Consider the following 27,536-nt stretch of genomic DNA (forward strand, 5'->3'; position numbering starts at 1 on the left):
TCAATTTGCATTGGAGGCATTTTGTTTTTTATATTGGAACATGTTTTAAAACCCAGATTTAATGCAAATGTCACTTACATATGAACAAATATGAATCATTGTTACTGTTTAGACAATTATTTTACATACATCACGAATAAAATATAGGTTGAACATATTCTACTATTACTTAGGGACTTTTATTTGGAACGTTTCAGAAATTTCGTGACCCGGAAGTACTTTTTCCAATGTTGCTGACGAGATACTGATTTGCTCAGGCTGTGTGTGTGAAAACATGGCAGGCATGAGTGCAGCAGGTCCTGGCTCGGCTTCGGCTGCTGGACCGGTTCAACAAGGACTTAAAGAAGCCCTGATTGAGACGTTGACGGCTATCCTGTCCCCGGTTCAAGAAGTGCGAGCAGCCGCGGAGGAGCAAATAAAAGTGTTGGAAGTGACAGAGGGTAAGCATGGATGCTAGCATTGCGAGACCAGCTGATGAAGAGAGTGGAATGGCATGATAACTTCCATGCATATGGGCCTTTACGGAAAGATACATTCTAGCTAGCCAGCCAGCCACAGCATACAACACAATTACTGTCATGTTACTTAATACTGTTAACGTTCGCTCGCTATGATAAAACAGAATATGTAGCTAACTAACTAGTTAAGATGTTCTCTCCTATTCAGTTGGCTAGCAAGTGGCGCAAATTAATCCAGCTTGCTAACTTATTCCAACTAGCTAGTTAGCAGCTAGCTAGTTAGCTGACAGACAAACCATGTGTGTGAAGCGCACTCTACCTTCATAATCCTTGCTTGCTTGTTAAATTTAGCAGCTTTTTGATTCAATTTTCTGTGAAGTATGTCAACACACGATGTGGTGGACCAATTCAATAAAGAAGACACTGCCTGAAATTAAAATGGCAATTTGACTAATACAAAGAGCTAGCTAGCTAGATGGGCTGACCGTATACAGCAGATAAGACGTTTCTTAGTTAACGTTAGCTAGCTAGTTACCAAATTACTTGTGTAATGTTATCTCGGGCCTTGCGTTCCACTTGTAATTACAGAAGAACATAGTGTTGATGAATCTATAATCAAAGCTCAAATCGTTTTAGGGTCGCTATAGCAACCATTCGATTTGGAATGTCACGTTTTCCCGCGAATATGATTTCGTAGTATTCCCGCCTTGCTGCTTCAAGCCTTTGTACACTGACATACAATATTTGTGTAACTAACCCTGTGCGGACATCATCAATGCTTTTGACAACTTGTTTTAATTTTTTTCAGCAAAACAACGTATTGTTCCTTGTTCCCCTTTGAATAAATGAATTTTCCATCTGTTAAATACTGCACACGCCCTTTTACCCAATGCATGTTGAATGAATTATAGCTACCATATATAGTTATAATTCTAGACCTTCAGTTACATACCATTGTTTAAATATTCCCCATGTAATGTTAATAGGGAGCTAAGGTGGCTGTCATAGAATGTTGAAGTGTCATGTATATGCTCCATCATAATGCAGAAAGCGCATTGGCCCAATTCTAAATGCATGGCTCTAGCTATACCTAGCTATATAGCAAAGTGTAGTAACTAGCTAGCTACCCAAAATCAGCTTGCCACTAATCCAAAGTACAGTGAGGGGTGAATATAGGGACAGTGTGTACAGTGCCTTTGTCTGTGGCGTTCCTCCAGCATGACAAAAAGGCTGATTGTGCAGGCTGTCTGTCGGGATCCACTGTAGTGTCACAGAAGCAAGAATGGGCCCGGCAGGCCTCTTTCTGAGGGAGCTACTCTATGTATAGCTAGAGCTGTCAGCACTAACATTGTCTCTTGGACTCTGATGTCACTCAGTTAAAGCTGGGATAGAGCGTGGCACATTGTAGGGATGAGGTTCTGAGTCTCACTGACTAGCCTAATACAGATTGGAAGAGTTTTTTGGGGGGAAGAGACGGTGCTTGTTGTAAATGCTCGAATGTGCTTAATCGATGTAAGCGCTGAGCAATTAACCCCCCCCAAAAATGTCACTTTTTAAACACCAAATTGGCCCACTGTTCAATTATTTGAATTCCTTTTCATTGCGTTTTTTTCCTCAATGTGCAGTTTGTGCAATCATATCAAGCCCAAACTGCGATGTAGTAGGGAGTTGTAGTTTCCAACAGGCCAATATTTTACATAGTTTAGCACATAACTTGGTAATTAACTACAATTACCATAATCCATTGCGCGCCTACTTGTCCGGTCTGTGTGGAGCACGGAGCCGGAGAGAAGAACGTGCATTCGAGAGGGATAGAGAGCAGTTGCTTCGCAGTATCTCTACCTGAAAATACATGATCTAAGTGATTTGATAGTTGGTATTCAGCAGTCATAAAAGTATGCCTTATTTACTTTGATACAGTGATTTTGTCAGGCAGCAGCTCTATAGAGATGATCACTTGGAATGAAATAATAGTTGTCGAACAAATGACCATAACAACTGAAGTAATGTGAATAAATTATGGCTAATAAGTGATAAGCAGTAATGGGCAGTCACTACCATCATGGGACGTTTAGTAATTGTTTTATTCCCACCATGCGTAGTGCACTTAATGTAAAAATAAAGAAATAATAATAACAATTGAAAACCGTGTTTAATATAATTAATCCGACCTCAAATCAATAATCACTCAGCACTAAATGTGATATGTACGTTTTTTTTCTTCTTCAAATCAAAGTCATGAATCCAATCATAAGAATATTTCTGACATTTTGTCCCTTCCTTGCATGCCCGTCATAGTTTCCGATATTGCACGTCATGTGAGGCTAATGTGATCTGATGATTGATGTGTTCTTGATGATCTGTCCACTGTGTTGTTGCTCCATTTGTGTTGGAAGAGTTTGGAGTCCACCTGGCGGAGCTAACTGTGGACCCTCGGGGAGCTCTGGCCATTCGTCAGGTTAGTAAACAGAAACTGTCATTCTTCTTCCTATTCTAACTCTAGAAGTATTCTAGCGCTCTAATTCTATGTCTTGTGTATGTGAGACCACATCTCTGTATCTCCTTTACTCTACTATATCAATCAATTATACGTATGTGTGTTTTGTCCAGTTGGCCTCAGTCATCCTTAAGCAGTATGTGGAGACCCACTGGTGTTCCCTATCTGAGAAGTTCAGACCCCCAGAGACCACAGACCGGGTAAGCAAAGCAACACGTCGTTCTTCCAACTAAACAAAATGTATAATTTTTGATGGCTGACTATTTGAAAATATTTTGAGAAAGAGGAGTTACAAAACCACTGATGCTGCCTAAAATCTCTCTCTTTCTCCTCTCCAGGCCAAGGCAGCCATCAGGGAGCTGTTGCCAGGAGGCCTGAGGGAGTCCATCAGTAAGGTGCGGTCCAGTGTGGCATATGCTGTGTCGGCCATTGCCCACTGGGACTGGCCAGAGGCCTGGCCTCAGCTCTTCACCATCCTCATGGACATGCTGGTCAGTGGCGACGTCAACGCAGTGCATGGGGCAATGAGGGTCCTCACAGGTACACGCACATCCCAAATTGACCCCTTTTCCTGTGCGCCGTTCCCACTCTTAACTGTTTGTATGCATGGATCTCAGTGTATTCACATAATTCTTCTGGCTTTTTCTCAGAGTTTACCCGTGAGGTGACAGACACTCAGATGCCTCTGGTGGCTCCGGTGATCCTGCCTGAGATGTACAAGATCTTCTCCATGATGGAGATCTACAGCATCCGTACCCGCTCCAGAGCCGTGGAGATCTTCTCCACCTGTGCCAACCTGATCTGTGCGATAGAGGAGCTGGAGAAGGGAGCAGCCAAGGCCCTGATCTTCCCTGTGGTGCAGCAGTTCACTGAGGCGTTCATTCTGGCCTTGCAGATGCCTGATGGACCCTCCTCAGACAGCGGCCTCAAGATGGAGGTCCTCAAGGTGAGAAGATTACCACAAGGATTCATATGCTAGATGAGGTTGGCCTTATGGGTTCTGTAGGTCAGATGTTACCTTCTTTTCACCTAATATCTCTTCGCCAGGCCGTGACAGCTCTAGTGAAGAACTTCCCTAAACCCATGGTGTCGTCCATGCAGCAGATCCTGCCCATCGTCTGGAACACCCTGACAGAGAGTGCCGCTTTATATCCTTCACACTGCTGCAACCATGTCCTCTCCACTTTCATATAGCTCAATGTCTATTAATTCCCATAGCTTTGGTTCATATCTGTCCATAATGATTGGCAATGTTCCTCTTGGAATGTGACCTATTCACCTAACTGTAGAGGGTGATCAGGTAAACACTGGTCTGTGTCCTGAGAATGGGTTTTCCTTAACCAGTTGTGCACTTATGTCAGAACAGAGGTCAACTACACAGAGGAGGTAGACGATCCAATCGACTCTGATGGTGAGTGCAACCTTAGTCTTGTTCTTATTTTCATGCATTTAGATCACTTGTTATTGTTCATGATTAATTGAACTTGTAACATTGATTTAATCATTTTAAATGGGCTGATCTAGAACATACAGTAGATGGATATAGAAAGCATTATAACATACAGTAGCTATAGATAGTGGTATAGAACATAGTGAGCTATTACTATATAATTTCCTCAAGTCCTCTAGATCAGGTGTGTGTGCTGTGCAGTGCTGTGCTGTGCTGTGCATTCGGAAAGTATTCAGACCGCTTGAATTTTTCCAAATTTTGTTACGTTACAACCTTATTCTTCAATGGATTTTTAAAAATCCTCATCAATCTACACACAATACCCCATGATGACACAGCGAAAACAGGTTTATAGACATTTGAGTGAATGTGTTAAAAATTAAAAACAGATACCCCATTTACATAAGTGAAAGATTAGTGGAATCTGTGTGGGTAGCTGGACAGGTAGGATGACTGACAGTGAAGGTGAACAGGTGGTCACGGGTCAGGTGACAGAGGAATGGATGAGACTGAGGCAGGAATTCCTTTAACCATAAAGTGGTATATTTACTGAGTAGTCTGTGCTGCATCACAAAGGAAACAAATAACATGTATCCAATCAAATTCATAATCACAAAGATCAAGTCTTAACAATCATTCATGATTAACATAATTAGGGAATTCAACAATCCAGTTCATTAAGAAGTCAATAGTAATCATCCATGAGTCATATAGGCTCGTAACTATTTATCATAAATCATGAAAGGATACAAATAGTGAATGGTTATTCAATCTATAACCCCCATTAGTTTATCAAAGTCGATCAGTTAGCAAACAATGACGTTTCTCATTTCACCCTTTCAATTGTCTTCATGTGTACATGTAATTAATTGCATTACATATTAACCATATCGATTGCATAATTGGCCTATGAGGATCCGTAGGGCTGTGATCATTGACAATTCACATTACACAATATGTTTGAAGCGTGCGCTCCAAGCCGCGCTCCGCGGTAATAACTATAAACAATAACTGATGGCCCGATCACATGGGCCTTTTCTACAATAAGTATTCAGACACTTTGCTATGAGACTCGAAATTGAGTCCTGTTTCCATTGATCATCCTTGAGATGTTTCTACTTGATTGGAGTCCACTTGTGGTAAGTTCAATTGATTGGACATGATTTGGAAAGGCACACACCTGTCTATATAAGGTCCCACAGTTGACAGTGCACGTCAGAGCAAAAACCAAGCCATGAGGTTGAAGGAATTGTCCGTGGCGCTCTTGAGACAGGTTGTGTCGAGGCACTGATCTGGGGAAGGGTACCAAAACATTTCTGCAGCATTGAAGGTCCCTAAGAACACAGTGGCCTCCATCATTCTTAAATGGAAGAGATTTGGAACCACCAAGACTTCCTAGAGCTGGCCACTTGGCCAAACTGAGCAAATGGGGGAGAAGGGTCTTGGTCAGGGAGGTGAGCTCTGATAGAGTCCCAGAGTTCTTCTGTGGAGATGGTTGTCCTTCTGGAAGGTTCTCCCATCTCTGCAGCACTCCACCAATCAGGCCTTTATGGTAGAGTAGCCAGACAGAAGCCACTCCTCAGTAAAAGGCACATGACAGCCCACTTGTAGTTTGCCAAAAGTCACCTAAAGGACTCTCAGACCATGAGAAACAAGATTTTCTGGTCTGATGAAACCAAAATTGAACTATTTGTCCTGAATGCCAAGTGTCACATCTGGAGGAAACCTGGAACCTCCCTATGGTGAAGCATGGTGGTGGCAGCATCATGCTGTGGGGTTGTTTTTCAGCGTCAGGGACTGGGAGACGAGTCCGGATTGAGGGAAAGATGAACAGAGCAAAGTACAGAGAGGTCCTTGATGAAATCCTGCTCTAGAGCACTCAGGACCTCAGACTTGGGTGAAAGTTGACCTTCCAATAGGACAGTGACCCTAAGTACACAGCCAAAACAATGCAGGAGTGGCTTTGGGACAAGTCTCTGAATGTCCTTGAGTGGCCTAGCCAGAGTGCGAACTTGAACCCATTTGAACAGCTCTGGAATACCTGAAAATAGCTGTGCTGCAACACTCCCCATCCAACCTGACAAAGCTTGAGAGGATCTGCAGAGAAGAATGGCAGAAACTCTCCAAGTACAGGTGTGCCAAGCTTGTAGCGTCATACCCAAGAAGACTTGAGGCTGTAATCGCTGCTAAAGGTGCTTCAACAAAGTACTGAGTAAAGGGTCTGAATACTTATGTAAATGTAATATTTCAGTTTTTTATTTTTAATACATTTTCACACTTCTAAAATTCCATTTTTGTTTTGTCATTATGGGGTATTGTGTGTAGATTGATAAGGGATAAAATAATTTCATCAATTTTTGATGAAGGCTGTAACGTAACAGAATGTGGAAAAAGTCGAGGTGTGTGTGTGCGCGCAGTAACAGTCAAAAGTTTGGACGCCTACTCATTCCAGGGTTTTTATTTTTACTCTTTTCTACATTGTAGAATAGTGGTGAAGACACAAACTATGGAACAACACATGGAATTATGTAGTAACCAAATAAGTGTTAATCCAAATATATTTAACATGTTTGATTCTTCAAAGTAGCCACCCTTTGTCATGACAGCTTTGCGCACTCTTGGCATTCTCTCCACCAGCTTCACCTGGAATGCTTTTCCAACATTCTTGAAGGAGTTCCCACATATGCTGAGCACTTGTTGGAAGCATTTCCTTCACTCTGTGGTCAGCTCATGCCAAACCATCGCAATTGGGTTGAGGTTGGGTGATTGTGGAGGCCAGGTCATCTCATGTAGCACTCCATCACTCTCCTTGGTCGAATAGCCCTTAGACAGCCTGGGGGTGTTTTTGGAGTCATTGTATTGTTGAAAAACAAATGCTAGTCCCACTAAGCTCAAACCAGATGGGATGGCGTATCGCTGTGGTAGCCATGCTGGTTACGTGTGCCTTTGAATTCTAAATAAATCACAGATGATGTCACCAGCAAAGAACCATCACACCTCCTCCGTGCTTCACGGTGGGAACCACACATGCGTAGATCATCCGTTCATCATCCGTCTCACAAAGCCATAGCGGTTGGAACCAAAAATCTCAAAATTGGACTCATCAGACCAAAGGACAATTTCCACCGGTCTAATGTCCATTGCTTGTTTTTCTTGGCCCGAGCAAGTCTCTTCTTTGTGTCCTTTAGTAGTGGTTTCTTTGCAGCAATTCGACCATGAAGGCCTGATTTCACGCAGTCTCCTCTGAACAGTCGATGTTGAGATGTGTCTGTTACTTGAGCTCTGTGAAGCATTTATTTGAGCTGCAATAGGAGGTGCAGTTAACTCTAATGTACTTATCCTATGCAGCAGAGGTCACTCTGGGTCTTCCTTTCATGTGGCGGTCCTCATGAGAGCCAGTTTCATCATAGCTCTTGATGGTTTTTGCGATTGCACTTGAATAAAGGTTCAAAGTTCTTTAATTTTCCGCATTGACTGACCTTCATGTCTTAAAGTAATGATGGACTTTCGTTTCTCTTTGCTTATTTAAGCTGTTCTTGCCATAATATCTACTTGGTCTTTTACCAAATAGGGCTATCTTCTGTATTTCACCCCTACCTTGTCACAAGAACTGATTGGCTCAAATGCATTTAGAAGGAAAGAAATTCCACAAATGAACTTTTAACAAGGCACAGCTGTTAATTGAAATGCATTCCAGGTGACTACCTCATGAAGCTGGTTGAGAAAATGCCAAAAGTGTGCAAAGCTGTCATTAAGGCAAAGGGTGGCTACTTTGAAGAATCTATTTTTTTGGGTTACTACATGATTCCATATGTGTTATTTCATAGTTTTGAATACTTCACTGTTATTCAACAATGTAGAAAATAGTCAAAATAAAGAAAAACCCTTGAATGAGTAGGTGTGTTCAATCTTTTGACTGGTATTCTATATGCATGCGTATGCGCCATTTTAATAAACGTTTTTATCCAAAGCTACTAGTCATCATTGTATACATTTTACATGCGGAGGGTTCCGGAAATCAAACCAATTATTCTGGCATTGAAAGTGCCATGGTCTGCCAACTGTGCGTTTTTCTTCCAGGTGAGGTTCTGGGCTTTGAGAACCTGGTGTTTAGCATCTTTGAGTTTGTTCACACTTTGCTGGAGAACAGCAAGTTCAAGAGCACAGTAAAGAAGGCTCTTCCTGAGCTGATCTACTACATCATCCTCTACATGCAGATCACGGAGGATCAGGTACACACTCCCTCACTCCTGTGTATGTGTGAGAGAGACCGTTTTTTTTAATGGTGCTGAGTCTGATGCAGGGTTCGCACAAGGTGCTTGAGATGTTTAAATTGGTTGGTACTTAAAAAGTACTTGAATTAAAATGTGAGGAGAACAGAAAATGATTTCATATGAAAAACATTAGAACAATGTTTTGGTCTTAAATTAATTTCCAGGCAGACGACCAAGTTTTATTTCCTCAATAGTTTCTCGCTCTGGTTGCCAGACGAGCATTGGTGAGTCAGCCCTGAAGGGGGGAAAGACAATGCTGCATCATGCACTAGCGCCAATTCTACATTGACTTTTTCTCTCCAGAGCTTTTTTGCCTCAATCAAGGGGCGCCTGTGATAATCTGCTTTATCAAGAGGCAGCTGTGATAATCTGCTTTATCAAGAGGCAGCTGTGATAATCTGCTTTATCAAGAGGCAGCTGTGATAATCTGCTTTATCAAGAGGCAGCTGTGATAATCTGCTTTATCAAGAGGCAGCTGTGATAATCTGCTTTATCAAGAGGCAGCTGTGCTCCTGCCGTTCTGGTGGCTGTTCAGGTTCTGTTTTCCTCACACAGCCCACCAGCTCTTCTGCCGAACCGGTGACACTAAAGCTGCCAGTTGGAATGAAGTCGCTTTTTCGTAGCTATTAATTAGTAGACCCCCCCCCCCCCCCCCCCCCCAATACAAAATAAAAATACAATATAGTCATTTAAGCTGGAATTGTGTAGTAATGCGAATAGGAAATGTGTGTTCACCGTTGCAAAACTCTGCTCATCTCTACTCAAATTACAACGTTAGTACTGACTTACCACTCGTGTATTTAGTAAATAACTAGTGAATGCCTATTATTGAGTAAAACTTGTAAGGTAGTGATGAATAGTACGTGTTTTTTTTCAAGAGGTTGTGGAGATATACTGCCATCTGGTGACGACTACGAACAATTGCGTAAAAGGAACTATTACAAATTGATGGTCTTTGAAAATAAATGTTGGTGCTTGAAAAAGCACTAAAGTCCTTGAATTTGATTTGCCACTGTCTTTACAAACCCATTTGATGTCATGGTTGTATGTGTTCCTCATCCATAGTCTATGATGCCATGGTTGTATGTGTTCCTCATCAGTAGTCGTGTATCTGTAGATCAAGGTGTGGACGGCCAACCCCCAGCAGTTTGTGGAGGACGAGGATGACGACACCTTCTCCTACTCCGTCAGGATCTCAGCCCAGGACCTGCTGCTGGTGAGTACCTCAGTCTGTAGGCAAAGCTCAAATAGCACCCTATTCCCCATATAGTGCACTACCTTTGATGTGTGTGTGTGTGTGTGTGTGTGTGAACCCCATAGTTTCACTCCACAGTTACTTCTGCATGTTTACGTTCTGGTCAATGTGACCTTTCTGGAGAGAAGACTTCTCACTCCAACCTTCCTCCTCTTTCAATAGGCTGTGGCGACAGAGTTCCAGAACGAGAGTGCGGCAGCGTTGGCTGCAGCAGCAACAAGGCACCTGCAGGATGCCGAGCAGGCCAAGAACAGTGGCAATGAGCACTGGTGAGGACCACACACCGGCTGCATGACATGGCAAAGTGGATGCCTCTTAATTAATAGTCCTTGTCTCCTGTTTGTCCTCGGCGTTGAACTGAAAACACGCGTTAGGTGAAAGCAATATGGAAGCCTTTCAGGAATTTCCTTTAATCTGTCCAGGTATTTTTGTCAGTGCAGACAGAAAACAAGGTGATGAGATTACTTTCAACCAGTGTTCCCGCGTTCTGCTCCCCTGGGACTGCCCCGCAGAAGAAATATCACCCAGAGAAAAGAAGCACGTTTTTTTTCCCCCCCTTAGTTAACACGAACAACATTTTGATTTACTGTGGGAATTGTGATCGAATCAATGCAATATTAGCCACTTTCAATGCAACATACCGAAACAAAACGAACTACGTAAGACTTATAATGCAAAACTAACTATGCTGCAGATTTTGTTGTAGGCAGAAAGCATCAGAGTAGGATTCTATTGCATTGACACCCACTACTCAACCCCTACTCTACACAGACCGGTGTGGCATAACCAATCAGCGCTGCAGTAGGCCTATATGCAAACAGACCATTGCCATATATGGATCTGTGCCATTCTCTTTGAACTGGATTGTGTTTACAGCATGAGCGTGAGTAGATACGGCTTGTTTTGACATCAAAGCCAGAGCTGCATGTAGCCATGTGTTCACATTTGTTCATATCCTTTGCTAGTTAGTGAGTTCTTAGCCCAGTTATAGATCATTTGTAGTCAGCAATGGGGGAGTGATTGCTTCCAACAAGAGCACAAAACATGTACATTTCTAGACATCTTAGGAAGAGGGAGTCGAGTAAAGAGGTTTTTTGTTGTCTTAAAGGGGCAGTGTTGTGTTTTGAGATAGGTTTGAATAAGCTAAGTAGCCAATAGGCAGAGGGTAGAATAGTTTGTCTGATTCTCTGTAATAATGGTATGGGAATAATAATGCATTTTATTTTGTAAAGGGGTTTCTTGCATCAAAAAACAAATTTTCTGTCACCTCCTTGTCTGAAGGACAAGTGGATAAATAGACTCATGTCAAGCCCTGCGTGTTTTTTTCAAAAGTCTCATGGAATGTAGGCTTACATTGAACACGTTGGCTGCTACTGCAGGCTGAATGATAGAACAGCTATTTCCCTGTTAAAATGTTATTGGATGCATTTTTTTTCCATTTTTTTTTGTTAGGGTAGGCCACTCTGATAGGCCTACATTATGGTCCAAATAGCCACAGTAGCCTACTTGACCACTGTCTGAAATTGTAACTTAAAGCGGGTACAGCCTCAGTGTTTTCTGAATGTTCAAGTTTGCACTCAACAGACCTGAAATTTGCTAAGTGACAGAAAAACATGAGTGAACATTGCGTTCTACTATTGAGTTGCACCCCATGGCTAAACCATCAGCACTGTAGGTGTGCTCTCTCCTTACTCCTGTGTTGTCCCCTTCTGCAGGTGGAAGATCCATGAGGCCTGTATGTTAGCTCTGGGCTCAGTGAAGACCATCATCACAGAGAACGTGAAGAACGGCCGTGTTCAGTTTGATATGCACGGCTTCCTGGCTAACGTCATCCTGGCTGACCTTAACCTCACAGGTTAGTCAGTCGCTCATCTCCGGGCAGCCATGTTCAGTTACAGTGGGGCAAAAAAGTATTTAGTCAGCCACCAATTGTGCAAGTTCTCCCACTTAAAAAGATGAGAAAGGCCTGTAATTTTCATCATAGGTACACTTAAACTATGAAAGACAAAATGAGGAAAAAAATCCAGAAAATCACATTGTAGGATTTTTAATGAATTTATTTGCAAATCAAAAATCAATCAGTGATCAATTGATTACGTGATCAATAAAGAGTGAGGGAGAAACAATAACCTTCAGACATCAAAGGCCTGGAGGTCTGGACTGTGACTCATGGTACCGTATATGCTTATATAATAACCCCTCCCTCCTCTCTTCCCCCAGCGGCCTCTCCGTTCTTGCTGGGCCGAGCCCTGTGGGCGGCCAGCCGCTTCACAGCAGCCATGTCCCCTGAGCTCATCCAGCAGTTCCTCCAGGCCACCGTCAGCGGCCTGCACGACAGTCAGCCCCCCTCAGTCCGCATCTCAGCCGTACGCGCCATCTGGGGGTGAGGGAGATGAAAGTTCAACACTTAAACCTCGATAGTTCTGACAAGCTGTAGATTACACTTCTTCAGTCATCATAATAATAGCAGTAAGCTAGGCCAGGTAGAAGCGATGATGTCATACAGTAGATAGATGGATAAATCCCTCTAGTTTGTCACCCAACTAGCCATACCACACAATCCGTCACTACACCATAACATTAAATGTGTTGGTATGCAGGTGGTAATTCTGTGTGTGTGCTCTCCTCAGGTACTGTGACCAGTTGAAGCTGTCTGAGAGTACCCATGTCCTACAGCCGTTCCTGCCTGCTGTTCTGGACGGACTGGTGCAGCTGGCAGCCCAGTTCAGCTCCGAGGTTCTCACCCTGGTCATGGAGACACTGTGTATCGTCTGCACTGTGGACCCAGCCTTCACTACCAGCGCAGAGAACAAGATCTGCCCCCTCACCATCGCCATCTTTCTCAAGTATAGTAACGGTGGGTAACTATAGTAACCTTGGCAGTTGGTGCTCTTGTATTTTATTATTAGTGTATCATTGAGTCCCATAGATAATTTAGATATTACCATATTTTATTTTCTTATTTAACCTTTATTTAACTAGACAAGGCAGAAGTAATTCTTATTTTCAATGACGGCCTAGGAACAGTGGTTTAACTGCCTTGTTCAGGGGCAGAACAACATATTTTTACCTGGTCAGCTCGGCAATTCGATCTAGCAACCTTTCCGTTACTGGTCAACGCTCTAACCACTAGGCTACCTGCCACTATGACTATCCATTCCTTACAGATCAACCCATGTGCCTCTATCTTACTTTCCCTCCTCTCCCCAGACCCGGTGGTGGCGTCTCTGGCCCAGGACATCTTTAAGGAACTGGCCCAGATCGAGGCGTGTCAGGGCCCCATGCAGATGCGCCTCATCCCCACCTTGGTCAGCATCATGCAGGCCCCGCCTGACAAGATCCCCTCCGGTCTGTGTGCAGTAAGTCACCACTGGTCTGGTGCCTCTAGCTACTATGGAAGTGGTTAATTTGCAGCAGCACTGTGTGTCGGGGCCTAACAGAGTTGGTAGTAGTCACCAACCCAGGGCCTAGGCTACAGGGGTGTGAAGGCTTTTATTCCAGCCAGGTACTCGAACATATGATTTAACTAATCAAGTAGTCATTTCTTTGACTTAGTTAAATCCGGTGTGTTAGTGCTGGGCTGGATTAAAAGCCTGCGCTCTCCAGGACCATGGTTGGTGGTCTGGCCTCCTTGTTTACCATCAACGTTTAGGGTTCTAGTCAGTCATATATTGACAGTTGTCTCCTGTGTTCTCCCTGACAGACCGCCATAGACATCTTGACCACGGTGGTCCGACACACCAAACCCCCGCTCTCTGAGATGCTGGTCTGCCAGGCCTTCCCTGTGGTGGCCCAGTGTACCCTCCGCACAGACGACAACACCACAATACAGGTACACACACACCGAGAAGGACTCCGATGTTAATACCAACTGCTCTTACACCAGTACACTTTGTAATTATATGAACTCTAACCCTATTCTCTTCCAGAACGGGGGTGAGTGTCTGCGGGCGTATGTGTCAGTTGCCCTGGAGCAGGTGGGCCAGTGGAGGGACACGGAGGGCCACAGTGGTCTGTGGTACGTGATGCAGGTGGTCAGTCAACTGCTTGACCCCAGGACATCAGAATTCACCGCTGCCTTCGTGGGCCGTTTGGTGTCCACGCTGATCGCCCGCGCCGGCACTGAGCTTGGAGAGCAGTTAGACCAAATCCTCAGAGCCATCCTCAGCAAGATGCAGCAGGCCGAGACCCTCAGCGTCATGCAGGTAGGACGTAACAATTCTGTTTGTCCCTCTCTGGAACTTTCCTCTTTAAATCTATCAGTGTTCTCTGTGATGTTGAGGTTTCAACACGCCAAGCTGTCGCTATTCAATTTATACTAATCTTGAGCCTTGCATCAATGTTGTCCAGCAATTACTTTATTGCCACCCATATAGACCCTGTTGACATTCGACTCCTCTCCTCCTCTCCCCCAGTCTCTGATCATCATCTCTCTCCTCCTCTCCCCCAGTCTCTGATCATCATCTCTCTCCTCCTCTCCCCCAGTCTCTGATCATCATCTCTCTCCTCCTCTCCCCCAGTCTCTGATCATCATCTCTCTCCTCCTCTCCCCCAGTCTCTGATCACCATCTCTCTCCTCCTCTCCCCCAGTCTCTGATCATGGTATTTGCCCACCTGGTCCACTCTCAGCTGGAGCCTCTGTTGGAGTTCCTGTGCAGTCTGCCGGGTCCAACGGGGAAACCAGCCCTGGAGTTTGTCATGGCTGAGTGGATGAGCCGACAGCACCTCTTCTACGGACAGTACGAGGGTAAAGTCAGGTGAGTGTATCCACACTCCTCAAGATAGATGGTAGAGTAGAATATTTTCAACTTGGTGAAGAAAAGGTGTGTTCCTCTCTGTACTCCCCTTTCCACCTATTTATGACCTGGAATTTTCTTCCCTTTTGTAATGTTTGTGTTTCCCCGTCTCCTGTGTTGTCCCTGTGCAGTACGGTAGCCCTGTGTAAGCTGCTGCAGCACGGCCTCAACACCAATGACAAGCGTCTCCAGGACATCGTGGTCAAGGGAGAGGAGATATTTGGCCCTGACGAGGGCATCCGCACGCGTTCCAAGTCTGCCAAGAGTACGACCCACAGCTCACTTCTCTAATTTTGCATTTAGGACACAAAAAACATCCTCCCCCATTATCTTGTCTAATGTATGACACGGGGTGCATTGGCTATATGCTTCTGTTGGGGGCTCAACTCTTTGATGGTATGCACATCTTACAGTGTGGCTGTAAGGTCTGTCTGTCTCTCCCCAGATCCAGAGAAGTGGACCAACATTCCATTGCTAGTGAAGGTCTTTAAGCTGATTGTCAATGAGCTGTCGTCAGTGGTGGAGGCCAACACAACCAGAGCTGCCGCAGCAGACTGGAGTCAAGGTCAGGGTTGTGGCGGTCATTACATTTTGTCAGCCGGTGATTGTCATTCAAATAACTGCCGGTCTCACTGTAATTGACAGTTAATGAATATAAACGCCTTCAGCATCTCTGGCTTCCACACACAGCTAACAACCCACTGATGCAGACCTTTGGAAAATAAACATTTTAAAAACTCTTAATAAATCCATTTTAATATATCCTACACCTTCACAATGAATCTATTTATTTTAGGCAGATCTAAAGAAACAGGCTTTTCTTTCTATCATATTTCAGAAGAACAGAATAGCATAGTCTGAGTTGTCCTTATGTCAGGTCCTGATCTGGCTAGGCCATATGGCTGTGGGCTACACAAGTTCATTTAGCAGGCAAGATTAGCTTATTATTCCTGTGGCATTTATTTTATAGTAAGAACAACACAATTGAACATAGCTGAATAAAATAGAAAGGATATTTTTCCCCAAACAATATCCGAGGGAGTGTACACATGCAGCTGTTCTGTGTTGCGCAATTAACAAAGAAACAGGTCCTCCTATGTGTTTCTAATTTAGAGTTATTAATTCTACTTTAGTTGTGATACAAACGTTAGAATGTATTAGAAATCAGAACATATAGTTTAAGGCTGCATGATGTGACGAATTCTGATTTGAAAAAAGTGGCTTGAAATTGAAGCGCTCTGTTTCTTGAGCAGGCTGCACAGCACATCAGTCTCATTCACAATTTAACAAGGACTTGATAATGACCAAAAAGTATGTGGACACCTGCTCGTCAAACATCTCATTCCAAAATCATGGCATTAATATGTAGTTGGTCCCCCCCTTTGCTGCTATTACAGCATCAACTTTTGTGGGAAGGCTTTCCTCTAGATGTTGGAACATTGCTGCAGGGACCTGCTTCCATTCAGCCACAAGCATTAGTGAGGTCGGGCACTGATGTTGGGAGATTATGCCTGGCTCGCAGTCGGCTTTCCAATTCATCCCGAAGGTGTTTGATAGGGTTGAGGTCACGGCTCTGTGCAGGCCAGTGAAGTTCTTCCACACCGATCTCGACAAACCATTTCTGTATGGACCTCGCTTTGTGCACGGGGGCATTGTCATGCTGAAACAGGAAAGGCCTTCCACAAAGTTGGAAGCACAGAATCGTCTAGAATGTCAGTGTATGCTGTAGCGTTAAGATTCCCTTTCACTGGAACTAAGGGGCCTAGCCCAAACCATGGACTATTCCTACACCAAACTTTACAGTTGGTACTATCCATTCAGGCAGGTAGCGGTCTCTTGGCATCTGCCAAATGCCAGATGTTGAAGTGTGATTTGTCACTCCAGAGACAGCGTTTCCACTGCTCCAGAGTCAGTGAGCTTTACGCAACTCCAGCTGACGCTTGGTATTGCACATGGTGATCTTAGGCTTGTGTGCAGCTGCTCGGAAACCCCATTTCATGAAGCTCCAGATGAACAGTTCTTGAGCTGACGTTGCTTCCAGGCAGTTTGGAGCTTGGTAGGGAGTGTTGCAACCGAGGACAAAGATTTTTACGTGCTTCATCACTCAGCGATCCTGTTCTTTGAGCTTGTGTGGTCTTCCACTTCGCAGCTGAGCCGTTGTTGCTCCTAGACGTTTCCACTTCACTATAACAGAACTTAGTTGATAGGGGCAGCTCTAGCAAGGCAGAAATTTGTCTAACTTGTTGGAAAGGTGGCATCTTATGATGGTGTCACGTTGAAAATCACTGAGCTCTTCAGTAAGGCCATTCTACTGCCAGTGTTTGTCTATGGAGATTGCATGGCTGTGTGTTCAATTTTATACACCTGTCAGCAATGGGTGTGGCTGAAGTCCACTAATTTGAAGGGGTGTCCAAATACTTTTGTGTGTATATGTGTGGAATAATTTTTTTATTAAGAATGGCCCACAAAAAAAAGTCATCCATAACCTGCACTCAAATAGCAAATGGAGGTTACGTGCAGATAGTTTTTTTAATATGCCAGGTAGGCTACACCGTTTGTAAAGCGGATTCATGTGCTTAATTTATTTTAAGTGAGCAATAAATATAGCAGGACTAGAAACCTGGGATCCACTTGTATTGTTTAGTGGCTAGTCAAATCTGTTGAATTGAAATACATTTTCCAAAGTTAGAGAATTACTGCTGTCTGTTCAGAAAGATAAAGTAATTATTAATCGTCTACTACACCATGAGAAGGCCTATAATTTAGCCTCGCAGGATCAGTAGCTTCTTTCAAAAAAATGCCTAGCTGTGTATTGTGTGTAGCCCAATAAGGCATAGCATACAGCTGAGGACGCGCATCAAATCTGTCAGTGAACAGCATGCAGACAAAACAGGCCTTTCGCAAGATTTCAAATACAATCGAAGGGTAACAGGTTGGAAAGCAAATGGCTCCTGCTGAAAAGACTATGCTGTAGGCTATCAAAATCTTTGATCAACTTCCAAATATGGTTTTACTGCATAAAACTAGAGATGGGCGTTTGGCACAAACATGTAGGCCATTACCAGCGTGTGATCTGCGCAGCATTGGGTGAGTCAGTGAAACTGGAAAGCTTTTTTAGGACTATAATTAACTCATATTGTAGCCTACAATATGTATCTCCACACACCTAGGCCTTAGACTATTGATGGATTTAAGACCAGGTCGTTTTTATTGATCTCCGGCTACTTTGACACTAACAAACTATGTGAACCCTTTGGAATTACCTCGATTTCTGCATAAATTTGTCATAATGTGATCTGATCTTCATCTAAGCCACAACAATAGACAAACAGTCTGCTTAAACTAATAACACACAAACAATGATACGTTTTCATGAACTTTACTGAACACACCATGTAAACATTCACAGTGCAGGGTGGGGAAAGTATGTGAACTCTTGGATTTAATAACTGGTTGATACTCCTTTTTGCAGCAATAACCTCAACCAAACATTTTCTGTAGTTGTGGATCAGACCTGCACAACGGTCAGGAGGAATGTTGAACCATTCCTCTATACAAAACTATCAGTTCAGCAATATTCTTGGGATGTCTGGTGTGAACCGCTCTTGAGGTCATGCCACAGCATCTCAATCGGGTTGAGGTCAGGCCTCTGACTGGGCCACTCCAGAAGGTGTATTTTCTTCTGTTGAAGCCATTCTGATTTACTTCTGTGTTTTGGGTCGTTGTCCAGTTGCATCACCTAACTTCTGTTGAAGCCATTCTGATTTACTTCTGTGTTTTGGGTCGTTGTCCAGTTGCATCACCTAACTTCTGTTGAGTTAAATTGGCAGACAGATAGTCCTACATTCCCCTGCTAAATGTCTTGATAAACTTGGATTCATTTTCCCGTAGATGATAGCATGCTGTCCAGAGGCAGCAAAGCAGCCCCAAACCGTGATACTACCGCCAGCATACTTTACAGTGGGGATGAGGTTTTGATGTTGGTGTGCTGTGCCTTTATTTCGCCACACATAGTGATGTGTGTTCCTTCCAAACAACTCAACTGTAGTTTCATCTGTCCACAGAATATTTTGCCAGTAGCACTGTGGAAGATTCAGGTGCTATTTTTCAAACTTCAGACCTGCAGCAATGTATCGTAGACTCGTCAACAGAGATGTTAGCATGTTCCAGAGATTTCTAGAAGTCTTCAGCTGACACTCTAGGATTCTTCTTAACCTCATTGAGCATTCTGCGCTGTGCTCTTGCAGTCATCTTTGCAGGACGGCCACTCCTAGGATGAGTAGCAACAGTGCTGAACTTTCTCTATTTATAGACAATTTGTCTTACTGTGGACTGATGAACATCAAGGCTTTTAGAGTTACTTTTGTAACCCTTTCCAGCTTTATGCAAGTCAACAATTCGTAGGTCTTTTGAGATGTCTTTTGTTCAAGGCATGGGTCACATCAGGCAAAGCTTGTGAATAGCAAACTCACATTTTGTGAGTTTTGTTTTGGGATTTTTTTTTATTGGGCGGGGCAGCTCTAACCAACATCTCCAATCTCTTCTCATTGATTGGACTCCAAGTTAGCTGACTCATGACTCCAATGAGCTTTTGGAGAAGTCATTAGCCTAAGGGTTCACATACTTTTTCTAACCTACACTGTGAATGTTTAAATTATGTATCCAATACAGACAAGAAAAATACAATAATTTGTGTTATTAGTTTAAGCACACAGTGTTTGTCTATGGTTGTGACAAATTTTATGACCAATTTATGCAGAAATCCAGGTAATTCCAAAGGGTTCACATACTTTTTCTTGACATTGTAGATAATTTGTGCAGTATTAAAATAGATTCTGCCTGTCTCCAGTCATGTAAAAGGACTTAGAAATGCATTAAATGCGTTTATAAAAGGCCAACACTTTTCCAGACCCTAGGCTACTAAAAATGTACCCCATGTGTGCAACTTCTGTAACTGCCTTCACTCTACTGCTCTATGCCATTACGCAAATACCATGATATGCATGCAATGCTTTATTATAAAGGTGAATTGTTATTATTATTTATTCTCCATGTGTTACGGTACCTCAGGTCCCCGGGTCAATCCCCTCTCGAGCTCACTTTTTGTTCTGGTACCTTCCAATTTTCACAAATTTAGGCACTGGTCTTTACGTATTCTAAATAATGTGTGAAATTAGTTTAGAATGGTCCATTATCATGCACCTGTCAGAACAGAAGCGATGTGTTAATACATGTAATGTTGAGAAATAAATATAAGCCTAGCCTATAGAAAGATGACGGGATCCTTATTGAGGCCATCAAAACTCTGTTTTCTCATGCAATTGCGTAGCCTGTAGAAATGTTGCGCAACAGAAACACTTACTTTATTCCATGCACCAACCAGCTATGAGGAGCTGGCTCTCACTGCCACTCAAACTCTGAATGCCAGGGCTCTCATGAAATGTTTGATTCAATTTTTTGATTGCCTTTGTATTGATCCCAGGAATTGTCCATATGCACAAAACGCTTATTTCTCTCAAATTGTGTGTACAGATTTGCTTACATCCCTGTTAGTGAGCATTTCTCCTTTGTGAAGATAATCCATCCACTTGACAGGTTTGGCATATCAAGGAGCTGATTTAAAAAGCATGATCATTACACAGGTGCACCTTGTGCTGGGGAAAATAAAAGTCCACTCTAAAATGTTTTGTCACACAACACAATTCTGAAGGAGCGTGCAATAGCTATGCTGACTGCAGAAATGTCCACCAGAGCTGTTTCCAAAACATTTAATAGTAATTTCTCGACCATAAACGGCCTCCAACGTCGTATTAGAGAATTTGGCTGTACGTCCAACCGACCTCACAATCACTGACCCACGTGTAACCACGCCAGCCCAGGATGCCACATCTGGCTTTTTCACCTGCAGGGTCATCTGAGACAAGCCACCCAGACCGCTGATGAAACTGTGGGTTTGCACAACCAAAGAAATTCTGCACAAACTGTCAGAAACCGTCTCCGAGTAGCTCATCTGCGTGCTTGTCATCCTCACGAGTCTTCACCTGCCTGCAGTTTGGTGTCATAGCTGACTTTCAGTGGGCAAATGCTCAAATTTAATTTGATCATCGAACACAAATGCAATTTTAAATGCACAGAGATACCATGATGAGATCCTGATGCCTATTGAAATCCATAGATTGGGGCCTGGTTAATATATGTCAATTGACTGACTTCCTTAAATGAACTGTAACTCTTTGATCTTTGAAATTGTTGAGTTTTAATATTTTAGTTTAGTGTATATATTTACTTCCCCGTCTCCCTTAATCTGCATCGGATGTGCTCATAAATGTGCTGCTACTCATAACTTGGTATCTCTGAAACATTCTATGGTTGGCTACTGCGTGCATTTCATCAAATGCTATTGTCAAACAACAAATAATAATGTGTGCCTCTGGTTCTTTGGGGCGGCAGGTAGCCTGGTAGTTAGAGTGTTGGGCAGGTAACCGAAAAGTTGCTGGTTCGAATCCCCGAGCTGACAAGGTAAAAATCTATTGTTCTGCCCCTGAGCAAGGCAGTTAACCCACTGTTCCCCGGGTACCGAAGACGTGGATGTCGATTTTAAGGCAGCCCTCCACACCACTCTGATTCAGAGGGGTTGGGTTAAATGCGGTAGATGCATTGTACAACTGACTAATATCCCCTTTCCCTGTTTTTGTTCCGGACTACGTTCTCACTTGCAGCGAACCGTACCCCGGTACCAAGCCCATCAAAATGTATTAAATTAAAAACGGATATTACATTTACATAAATATTCAGACCCTTTACTCATACTTTGTTGAAGCACCTTGTGCTTTGTTGCAGCGATTACAGCCTTGAGTCTTCTTGGGTATTATGCTACAAACTTGGCACAGTTTGTCCCATTCTTTTCTGCAGATCCTCTCAAGCTCTGTGCTCCAGAGATATTTGATTGGGTTCAAGTCCGGGATCTGGCTGGGCCACTCAAGGACATTGAGACATGTCCCAAAGCCATCCTTGTGTTGTCTTGGCTGTGTCCTTTGGGTCATTGTCCTGTTGGAAGGTGAACCTTCACCCCAGTCTGAGGTCTGGAGCAGGTTTTCATCAAGGACCTCTCTGTACTTTGCTCCGTTCATCTTTGCCTCGATCCTAACTAGTCTCACAATCCCTGCCGCTGAAAAACATCCCCACAGCATGATGCTGTCACCACCACAGTGGAACTCTGGAGCTCTGTCCGTGACCATCAGGTTCTTGGTCACCTTCCTGACCAAGGCCCTTCTCCCCCGACTGCTGAGTTTGGCCGGGCGGCCAGCTCTAGGAAGAGTCTTGGTGGTTCCAAACTTCTTCAATTTAAGAATGATGGAGGCCACTGTGTTCTTGGGGAGTTTCAATGCTGTAGACATTTTTTGGTACCCTTCCCCAGTGCTGTGCCTCGACACATTCTTGTTTCGGAGCTCTACAGACAATTCTTTCGACTTCATGGCTTGGTTTTTGCTCTTACATGCACTTTCAACTGTGGGAACTTTTATATAGACGTATGTGTGCCTTTTACAAATCATGTCCAATCAATTCAATGGGAACAGGATGCACCGGAGCTCAATTTCGAGTATCATAGCAAAGGGTCTGAATACTTGTGAATAAGCAATTTTATTTAATTTTTTATAAATTTGCAAAAAATTCTAAACCTGTTTTTGCTTTGTCATTATGGGGTATTGTATGTAGATTGAGGACTTTTTTTTATTTAATCTATTTTAGAATAAGTCTAAGGTAACAAAATGTGGAAAAAGTGAAGGGGTCTGAATTCTTTCCGAATGCACTGTATGTAATATAATATATCCCCTATAGCAGATGCTTTTATCCAAAGTGACTGAGACATGCATGCATACATTTTAAAAAAGGGTGGTCCTGGGAGTTTTCCCACTAGCAATGCAAGCGCCATGCTCTACCAAATGAGCTACAGAGGACCACAAACGGCCTTCATGTGTGTGTTTAGTATTGTGAAGGCAAGTAGGCCCTGTTGAATCTAATCCCAAGCTGTTTGGTTGTGTCACTGCAGATTCAGGTGGAATGTGGGAGGACCAGGAGGCAGAAGAAGAGGAGGAGGAGGAGGATGATGAGGAGGATGAAGGGCTGGCCGGGCAGCTGCTATCTGACCTCATCGCTTCCAACAAATATGGTAAGAATAGACCAAAATAAGTTTGCTGGATAGTAAACAATGCCGAAAAAGAAGTTAAAAAAACAGAAGTAATCAAGGCACTCATGTAGTGAAATAATTTAAAAGCCCTTATTATTTATGGCTTATGCTTAGTAAGAATGAAAAATGCACCGAAGCTTTGCGGCTACAAAATAATTCATCATGGTGACAAAATAACTTCCCTCCCTCAGCCTCTTCTAGAGGTCTGGCTCCTCCATCAGTGTAGTAGGCAGCCATCTTGGCTCTATCTGCCATGTTTCACAGGTATCAAAATGTATTTTGAATCTCTCAGATGAAGACTACTATGAGGATGATGATGAGGAGGATCCAGATGCCTTGAAGGACCCCATATATCAGATAGACCTTCAGGTAATGCCTCGCTAATATACTGATCTGTCATTCAGATTTAGTTCACAAAAACATGACTACTTAGGGCTGACGTGGTTGTGCTCCAACTGTGCCCTCTTAATTGACCTTAAGGAGATTGATCAAGTTGTATTGAACAGATTTCAACGGTTTGTCCTTTCGGTTGTATTTTAATGTTTTAAATTAACTTTAAATAAAGTTTGTTGTACTGTGTGTTCCAGGCCTACCTGACAGATTTCCTGACCCAGTTTGCCCAGTCGCCGTGCTACAGCATGTTCTCTGGCCATCTCAATGACGCTGAGAGGAGAGTCCTGCAGACTATCGGCATCTAAACCTGCTCCCATCCACTTCCCTATGTCAACCCTACTAGAACACTCTTGCCCAATCCCTCACTCTCACCAACCAATCACCAACCCCTGAGTGTGGGAGAGGCTCTGATTGGCCAAGCAGTTGTTGATGCTTTACCTACATCTCCAACAGAAGATCATGGGGAGGTAAAGCGGGAGAGAAGAGACAGACATGACTTACCCATAACATCCTGTCTTTCTATTCTGACTTAAAGGATGACCAGGAAAAGACTGCGGATTTGTGGAGGGATGTGACGGAAGAAGTTCGAGAGAAGGTCGTGAGGGACACCCTGATTTGTTCCCAGGGAGGGCTGGGAGACTGTTGTGGGACCACACCTCCTTAGTGTCTCCTCGCTCCTCTGCCCTGTTGTACTTGTGGGAGGACTTTGGAATGTGACAGAGGGGTTGATGTTTTGCAATGGGACAGGCAGGCAGGGCAGCTGTGATATATGAACGGAGTCTTTACTGTGTCCCATTTGTAACTCGACCCACTTATTTTTGTGCTTCTGTAAAAAAATAAAAAAAAACTTCCAAGAGGCAAAAGAGACTTCATGACGATGGACAGACAAAGAGAAATATATCTTTGAGACTGAGTAAGAAACTTTGGTGGCCTTGTTTTCAGAAACCATTGACTTTTCTGATTGGGATGAAAACCTTGAGGATTTCTGGTTGCGACTGGGGCCTGGGTGGTTATGGGGGATTCACACCGTTGCCATGGTGACTCACCGCCTTTTCATTTCCCTTTACCCACTAGTTGGGGTGAAATTTCTCAATAAAAGTCCCAATAGGACACCATTTTTGTTTCCATTGTTATTTGGTCACTTTCCCAGATAGTGAAGAATGTGCAGTACAAATTTTCACATTTGGTCCCTTTCAGACAATTTGTCTGTACTCAGTGCTGTTCACATAATTTTTTGTGCTGTGTGAACACTCCAAAGAAACTTGGAGCACTCAAAAGAGCATTTGAAGCGAACTGAATGGAGACATCTCGGGGTGGTCTATGTTCGGTTTGCTTTAGTCCCGTGGTCCGGTTCCCTATATTAGGGCAATGTGAACACAGCTCACAAAGTATTGTTGTCATTCTTCCTGCACCACACACTAGACTACTGCAACACAGTTTCCCCTGCCATAACCCCTCACATTTGTGGCACAAAAGAAAGAAGATGATGTGTAGGTTCGTGGAAATAATGTGTGCTGTTTTTGGATATTCTTTAGCAAGTGTCAAGGACATACAGAAATGCCCAAATATATGTGTGGAGTTTGGTGCTGGCACAATGTTCAGATTATTTGTTTGCAAAGTGTTATCTATAGGCTAAGGAAGCTTCATAAACTGTTTATTTGATTGTGGGGTTTGAATAGTGTGAAGACTTAGCACTAACCAAAAAATCAACGCTAGCTTTTAAAGGGGCAGTAGCCTAAATTGAGTGAAATTTTCAAGTACAGCATTATTTAATCTGCAGTATTCTTCTATTTATTCTGTTACCAATAATATTTACTTGATTAGATTGGGATTGTATTTAGTTAAAAGATGACTTATCTATTAGCTATATTTATATATACTTGAAGTCGGAAATTTACATACACTTAGGTTGGAGTCATTAAAACTCGTTTTTCAACCACTCCACAAGTTTCTTGTTGACAAACTATAGTTTTGGCAAGTCAGTTAGGACATCTACTTTGTGCATGACACAAGTAATTTTTCCAATTGCTTAAAACAGATTATTTAATTTATAATTCACTGTATCACAATTCCAGTGGGTCAGAAGTTTACATACACTAAGTTGACTGTGCCTTTAAACAGCATGGAAAATTGCTGAAAATGATGTCATGGCTTTAGAAGCTTCTGATAGGCTAATTGACATCATTTGAGTCAATTGGAGGTGTACCTGTGGATGTATTTCAAGGCCTACCTTCAAACTCAGTGCCTCTTTGCTTGACATCATGGAAAAATCTGCAATGACCTCCAGAAAAAAAATTGTAGACCTCCACAAGTTTGGTCCATCTTTTGGAGCAATTTCCTGAAGGTACCACGTTCATCTGTACAAGCAATAGTATGCAAGTATAAACACCATGGGACCACACAGCCGTCATACCGCTCAGGAAGGAGACACGTTCTGTCTCCTAGAGATGAACATACTGTGGAGTGAAAAGTGCAAATCAACCCCACAACAACAGCAAAGGACCTTGTGAAGATGCTGGAGGAAACAGGTACAAAAGTATCTATGTCCACAGTAAAACGAGTCCTATATCGACATAACCTGAAAGGCCGCTCAGCAAGGAAGAAGCCACTGCTCCAAAACCGCCATTAAAAAGCTAGACTACGGTTTGCCACTGTACATGGGGACAAAGGTCACACTTTTTGGAGAAATGTCCTCTGCTCTGATGAAACAAAAACAGAACTGTTTGGCCATAATGACCATCGTTATGTTTGGAGGAAAAAGGGGGAGACTTGCAAGCCGAAGAACACCATCCCAAACGTGAAGCACTGGGGTGGCAGCATCATGTTGTGGGGATGCTTTGCTGCAGGAGGGACTGGTGCATCTAATGAAATAGATGGCATCATGGGGTAGGAAAATTATGTGGATATATTGAAGCAACATCTCAAGACATCAGGAAGTTAAAGCTTGGTCGCAAATGGGTCTTCCAAGTGGACAAGGACCCCAAGCATACTTCCAAAGTTGTGGCAAAATGGCTTAAGGACTACAAAGTCAAGGTATTGGAGTGGCCATCACAAAGCCCTGACCTCAATCCTATAGAAAATTTGTGAGCAGAACTGAAAACGCGTGTGCGAGCAAGGAGGCCTACAGACCTGGCTCAGTTACACCAGCTCTGTCAGGAGGAATGGGCCAAAATTCACCCAGCTTATTGTGGGAAGCTTGTGGAAGGCTACCCGAAACGTTTGACCCAAGTTAAACAATTCAAAGGCAATGCTACCACATACTAATTGAGTGTATGTAAACTTCTGACCCACTGGGAATGTGATGAAAGAAATTAAAGCTGAAATGAATCATTCTCTCTACTATTATTCTGACATTTCACATTCTTAAAATAAAGTGGTGATCCTAACTGACCTAAGACAGAGAATTTTTACTAGGATTTAATGAATTGTGAAAAACCGAGTTTAAATGTATTTGTCTAAGGTGTATGTAAACTTCCGACTTCAGCTGTGGGATAGGGGGCAGCATTTTCACGACCGGATGAAAAGCGTTCCCAAATTAAACTGCCTGCTACTCAGGCCCAGAAGCTATGATATGCATATAATTGGTAGATTTGGATAGAAAACACTGAAGTTTCTAAAACTGTTTGAATGATGTCTGTGAGGTGACAGTGTTTTCAATGGGTTTCCTAGATTTCTGTGGAACTTCGTTGCAGTTCCTATTGCTTCCACTGGATGTGGAAATTAGAAATTGGTTGATGTTTTTCTTTAGAGAAATGAAGAAGTACAGCTGTCCAAAACGAGGGTCCAGGCTAAGGCTCTCTGATATTTTGATGCGCGTTCCAGATCACGTGCTTCATGTTTTTTTCCTCCGGTATCGAACACTGTTCATCCCTCCTTACATTTGATTGATTACTTTCATAAAAAAATACATTTGTATTCGGAAAGTTGTTTGAAATATTTGGACAAAGATTACAAGTAACATGATATATTTTGTAGTCATGTTGCGCGAGTTGGAACCGGTGTTTTTCTGGATCAAATGCGCCAAATAAATGGACATTTTGGATATATAACGACAGAATTAATCTAACAAAAGGACCATTTCTGATGTTTATAGGACATATTGGAGTGCAAACAAAAGAAGATCTTCAAAGGTAAGGCATGAATTATATCTTTATTTCTGAGTTTTGTGTTGCGCATGGCGGGATGAAATATGATTTTCTGTGCTTGTTTGATGGGGTGCTATCCT

General features: G+C 43.0%; 1 protein-coding gene across 2 annotated transcripts; it reads left to right on the forward strand.

The window, feature by feature from the left end:
- Positions 1–252: 252 nt before the first annotated feature.
- On the forward strand, positions 253–24,426 carry LOC139371347 (importin-9). 2 transcript variants are annotated; one of them, XM_071111694.1, is made up of 22 exons: positions 253–440; positions 2,855–2,916; positions 3,069–3,155; positions 3,294–3,495; positions 3,606–3,901; positions 4,003–4,103; positions 4,308–4,366; positions 8,486–8,637; positions 9,797–9,895; positions 10,097–10,203; positions 11,650–11,789; positions 12,155–12,317; positions 12,565–12,791; positions 13,145–13,293; positions 13,638–13,766; positions 13,864–14,139; positions 14,525–14,691; positions 14,862–14,995; positions 15,176–15,295; positions 22,781–22,900; positions 23,211–23,287; positions 23,506–24,426. In XM_071111694.1, the coding sequence occupies exons 1-22, from the start codon at positions 275–277 to the stop codon at positions 23,614–23,616; spliced, it is 3,144 nt and encodes a 1,047-aa protein (XP_070967795.1). In that variant the 5' UTR covers positions 253–274; the 3' UTR covers positions 23,617–24,426. The 2 variants fall into 2 exon arrangements, with proteins under 2 accessions (XP_070967795.1, XP_070967796.1); XM_071111695.1 differs by having other exon boundaries at positions 254–440; positions 4,057–4,103; positions 23,506–24,201.
- Positions 24,427–27,536: the final 3,110 nt, after the last annotated feature.

This window comes from Oncorhynchus clarkii, chromosome 17 (assembly GCF_045791955.1).
Source record: "Oncorhynchus clarkii lewisi isolate Uvic-CL-2024 chromosome 17, UVic_Ocla_1.0, whole genome shotgun sequence".
NCBI classification, from domain to species: domain Eukaryota; kingdom Metazoa; phylum Chordata; class Actinopteri; order Salmoniformes; family Salmonidae; genus Oncorhynchus; species Oncorhynchus clarkii.